Source organism: Leopardus geoffroyi, chromosome B4 (genome assembly GCF_018350155.1).
Source record: "Leopardus geoffroyi isolate Oge1 chromosome B4, O.geoffroyi_Oge1_pat1.0, whole genome shotgun sequence".
Lineage (NCBI taxonomy): Eukaryota > Metazoa > Chordata > Mammalia > Carnivora > Felidae > Leopardus > Leopardus geoffroyi.
In genome coordinates this window covers 82627989-82633636 of record NC_059341.1, presented here as the reverse complement: position 1 = coordinate 82633636, position 5648 = coordinate 82627989, and the positions used below count along the sequence as shown (strand labels likewise).

At 38.2% G+C, this 5648-nt stretch overlaps 1 protein-coding gene across 1 annotated transcript; it reads right to left on the bottom strand.

The window, feature by feature from the left end:
* Nucleotides 1-2454: 2454 nt before the first annotated feature.
* LOC123590125 (olfactory receptor 6C2-like) lies at nucleotides 2455-3393 on the bottom strand. The gene has a single exon (XM_045462981.1). The coding sequence runs from the start codon at nucleotides 3391-3393 to the stop codon at nucleotides 2455-2457; it is 939 nt and encodes a 312-aa protein (XP_045318937.1).
* Between the last annotated feature and the right edge of the window lie 2255 nt (nucleotides 3394-5648).

Below are 5648 nucleotides of genomic sequence, written 5' to 3'. Positions count from 1 at the left end.
TGGGAATATGAGATGTAAACAAGAAACTTTTTTTCTGAGATGTAAACAAGGATTTTTCATGGAAGAAACTGATAATACTGAGTGACTGAAATGGGTATCTAGATGGAAGAGCTGAGGGAGAGCAGTCTGGCTCAAAAATGTGCCCCTTCCATGTGAAGGGAACTTACACATAAAATTAAGTTCAAAAAAGTTCTGAATATTTTCATTATTCAAACTGGGCAAAGTGAAAAGTCATGATCAATTTCGGTAATATTTGAGTTATGTTTAGGAACTAGAGTTGGGTCCAAGCATGACCTCATTTGTTTGATGTACTTACTACCCTCAGCTCCAAAGACCTGATATAATGCAACCCTTTTTCATTTCCTCTTAGTGAGTAAGTGAACAAGAGGAGAGTATCTGTTTCATGAACCTACTGAATTTCCAATATTGAACCTATCCAGATGCACTTGGTTCTTTTTTTTTAATTTTTAATGTTTATTTATTAAAAAAAATTTTTAATGTTTATTAATTTTTAACAGAGAGAGAGACAGCATGAGTGGGGGAGGGGCAGAAAGAGGGAGACACAGAATCTGAAACAGGCTCCAGGCTCTGAGCTGTCAGCACAGAGCTTGACGCGGGGCTCGAACTCAGGAACTGTGAGATCATGACCACCTGAATTGAAGTCAGACGCTCATCTGAATGAGCCACCCAGGAGCCCTGCACTTGGTTCTTAAATGGCAAGTTAGGCAGCTAGGCAGGGTATTTTTTTCAATCTACAATATTCTTCCCTTTCTCCTTCCCCTTCCCCTTCCCCTCCTCCTCCTTCTCCTCCTCCTCCTTCTCCTTCATGTTAATTTATTTTTGAGCGGGGTGGGGGGAAGGAAGGATGGAGAGAGGGAGACACAGAATCTGAAGCAGGCTCCAGGCTCTGAGCTGTCAACACAGAGCCCGACATGGGGCTTGAACTCATGAACTGTGAGATCATGACCACAACAGAAGTCGGACGCTTAACTTACTGAACCACCCAGGTGCCCCAAATCTACAATATTCTTAACTTTTTTCATTATCATTCAAAGCAAACAATGAAATTCATATACAAACTTTGCTTGCTAAAGATTCACAAATCAGGGGCCCCTGGGTGGCTTGGTCGGTTAAGTGTCCAACTTAGGCTCAGATCATGATCTCACGGTCCGTGAGTTCGAGCCCCGTGTCGGGCTCTGTGCTGACAGCTCAGAGCCTGCAGCCTGTTTCAGATTCTGTGTCTCCCTCTCTCTCTGCCCCTCCCTGTTCATGCTCTGTCTCTTTCTGTCTCAAAAATAAGTAAATGTCAAAAAAAATTAAAAAAAAAAAGATTCACAAATCAGGTGAAGTGATCAACCCAACCATTAAGTAAATACATACATCACATAGATTCAGGCTTAAATTAATTATCAGAAGGGAAGCTAGGCAACATTTAGTGGGATTTTGTTGGTTTTTTAGAAATTTTAAATGAAAAAAGAAGAAAGGCCTTGGTGAATGGAGTTCCATTTTTCCTGAATATTTTTGAAATGTAAAAGAAATTTATATGATAGCCATTACCTTGTATCAACAATTGAAAATAAAGGGTACACAATAAAAAATACATTTGTGCAACTGGATGATATTTAATAAACATAGATAATGGTTGTATATGTACTATGAGAGCATACAACTTTACTTTCACAATTACTGTTTTTTACCATTTAAGAGAAAGAATTCCAACTATTTGGTCCAAGGTCCCTAAATAACTGTTACTTGCCCCTCCCCCCATGTCTCCCCCTTTTTCTATTATTTTTTTTCATGATACCTGGATTTTATCTTCAGTAGTCAGTTTATGCTAAGCAACCAAAATGCCCCTTCTCAAATTAGTAACATTTTTGATTTTTGATCAGTCCTCCTAATCTGTAACATTTATCTTTTTTAAAAACTGAGGTAAAGTTGATATGTAACATTATATAAGTTTCAGGTCTATATCATTATAATTGACATCTGTATACATTATGAAGGGATCACCACCACAAGTCTAGTTACTACCCACCACCATACACTTGACCCCCTTCACCCATTTCGCCCACCTCTCACTAACATTCTTCTTAAATCAAGGGATAATGTAAGTCTGGATATTGAAGAAGTTATCTGACCAGGACTTAGTTGTTGTATCCCTAAATCCAGTCTTGTTCTCCTCGAGTTTATGTTTAAACACCATCAACGACAATGTCAGTAGAACACATTCAGTACTTGGAAGTCTTGTTCTTTTTCTTCTGTAGTCATATCATGTTTCAGGATATGGTACACTCAAAAAATTTCCAGAATGGGCAGAAGATTTTTGAGGATAAATTGGCTTAAAGGAAAGAATCTAGTTAACTTAAACCATTTATTTGGCAAATTTATGAATGTTGCTCATGGGTTATTTGGATTCAAACTTAATTCAATGTAGCCTCAAAGAACAATAGTCTCTTACTTCTTGGTGAGAAATACAATCCGTTTTACTGTGTCTTTGAAGGCATCTTTCACTTGTTTGTTTCGAAGTGTATAAATGAATGGGTTAAGCAAAGGGGCAACTGAAGTAGTGAGCACAGACACTACTTTATTAGTAGCTACCCCTTCCTTTGCTGAAGGTTTGATGTAGATGAAGATACAGCTGCCATAAGTGATGGAAACCACAATCATATGGGAAGAGCAGGTGGAAAAGGCCTTTTTCCTTTGTTGGGCAGAAGGGAATTGTAGAATGGTCTTAATGATGTATGTGTAGGAGAGGACTACACACACTAAAGTAATAATGAGTGTCAGCACAGCAAAACTCAAAACAATTCTCTCTATTAACACTGTGTCTGAGCAGGTTATCTGCAAAATAGGAGTTGCATCACAGCCAAAATGATCAATTACATTTGAGTCACAGAATTCCAGCTGGAGGCCCATGCCAAGAGGTGGGAGGATGATTAACAGGCCAGCGAACCAACAGCAGAGAATGAGGGTAGTACAGACTCTGTTGTTCATGATGGTTGTGTAGTGCAGGGGCTTACAAATGGCCACATAGCGGTCATACGACATGGCAGCAAGGAGAAAAAATTCTGTTGCTCCAAAGAGGACAACAAAAAATAATTGGGTGGCGCAAGCATTGTAGGTAACAGTATTGTCTCCAGTTGTCATCATATACAGGAATCTGGGAATACAGACAGTGGTGAATGAGACTTCTAAGAAAGAGAAATTCCGGAGGAAAAGATACATAGGAGTTTTAAGATGGGAATCCAAAAGCGTGAGGGTGATAATGATGAGGTTTCCAGCCACACTCAACATGTAGGTGAGAAACAAAAATACAAAAAGCAGAACTTGTATTTTGGGGTCATCTGTTAATCCCAGAAGGATGAATGTTGTTACTGCTGTGCAATTTCTCATCACTGCCTTGCACCAAGTCAAGAGGGATTCCACCTGGAGAGAGAAGTATCATAAGAAGCTAGTATTGGAACCTGAAGGAAAACATCCTGGCAAGCCTACTCACATGCACTTTCTTCTTTTACTCAATAATCAATTTGTTAACAGAGAGAACATTTATAGGAAATATCTAATATGGATCTTGTGCTTATAACTCTCTAATTAGAAAGCATATTTACAAAAATGTCAAATAAAAACAAAATGAAACATAAATCATGTCTGATATGCAGTTTCTCAGCAATATTGCCTTGTTGTACAGATTTTATTTGTCTTTATACTGGAGGCAATTATGTTAGTTTTGAGCCCCACCCCATCCTTATCTTCCTTTGTTTTTCCACACCATGTTGAAATGCTCCATTTTCAAAACCAAGAAGGATCTGTTACTTAGTATTTTTTTGTGTGTTTTAAAATTAAACTTATTTTTTTAGAGTAATCTTAGGATCACAAGAAAATTGAGGGGAAGATACAGAGATTTCCCACACACCTCCTGCCTTCACAAATGCATAACCTCCTGCATTATCAGCATCCACATCAGAGCGGTACCATTGTCATGATTGGTGAATCTACATTGACACATCAAAGTCCATAATTTACATTATGGTTCACCCTTGGTGTTGTACATTTTATAGGTTTAGACAATGGTTTAACTAGTATTTTATGTTGATCATCTTCTGTTATGCTGAATTTTAACAATAGCACATTCATTTAAAAGCATTAGTTCTGCTCTTTGCACTTTGAATTGTTTCTGAATAGGGAGATAAAAAGTTTAAAATACAAAGATGTAGTTTTGTTTTTCACCCTGTGTCCTAGGCAATGAAAGTATTTTTAAGCCAGGTTGGGACTGCTTAGGCAGAGGTTTCCTGAAGTAGTATAAAGAAACTTTTTCTGGAACTTGAATATAAATCCAATTTACATATACTTTATGTATAAGTCCAGTTGTGGTGCTTTGGGTCATGGATAGAGCTCAGAGGGAATGATCTGTGGTATTTGTTTCTTTGCCAGCCTGCTCAGCCTGAGCAGCCCTGTGCACTCAGCCTTCAGAATCTGCATTAGGGTTTATCTTAGTGATCTCTTCTTTGAGCAATTTCTGCTGCTCCCAGCTTCAAATCAACTTTCCTTGCTAATTTACCAACCAGCTCTCTAACCCTACGGCTTCTGTTCTCTGAGTGTTGATATTTGTGACTTGCCCAGGCAACATCCAGAAACAAATAGACACATAATGAACCAATCTTCGTAAACAAGTTATAAAGTACCCTACCTTTCTCAATGACACTTGTCACTGTCCATTTCTGAATCTCCCAGGAGTGTTAAGCCTCCCTGTACTCCAACTTACATTTTTTATCCAGAAATTCCATTAGAGAGGTGCTCAGGAAATTCCCCCTCCTTCATGTCAAAACTTAGTCTCATTGCGATTCATATTTCTCTCTCAGCTGCTCTCAGGTATCTGTTCTGTAAAGGAAGATCCAGTAAATGCATTCTCATTGAGGATATCAGTAGTTAATAATAACTTGATATATGGGCCTATAATATGTCTTTGTGTTTTAATAGGGGGAATTGATTGTTAAATGAGCAAATTTGGGCATAATTTAAGTGTTTGTAGGGAAGTCCTATACACTTGTACACGAGAGCAAAAACGAATTTCTCATGTTTTAAACAATTGTCCCAGTTATACCCAGTGTATGTTTTCTGAACAGAGAATCAAAATTGCATTAGGTTACTCCTGCATTGCTCAAATAAATCATCTACATTTATTTATCCAAATAAATATCTAATGAGCCTCTGCTATTTATTTATTTATTTATTTAATACAATTTATTGTCAAGTTGGCAAGTGTGCTCTTGGTTTCGGAGGTAGATTCCCATGATGTATCATTTACATACAATACCCAGTGCTCATCCCAACAAGTGCCCTCCTCAATGTCCATCACCCATTTTACCCTTTCCCCTTCCCCCCTCCCCCATTCACCCTCAATTTTTTCTCTGTATTTAAGAGTCCCTTATGGTTTACCTCCCCTCCTCTTTGTCTGTAACTATTTTTTTTCCCTTCCTGAGCCTCTGTTATTTAAAGAACATCATAATCGAGACTGGAGCTCCAGTCATTAATAAGTTGCTTCCCCAAGGAGATTTCAGGCTACCAGTAGGAGACAATATTTCATTTTGGTGCATACTCAGTGACATCGTAACACAAGATAACAGTGAAAATGCAGCTTTGGATTTCGG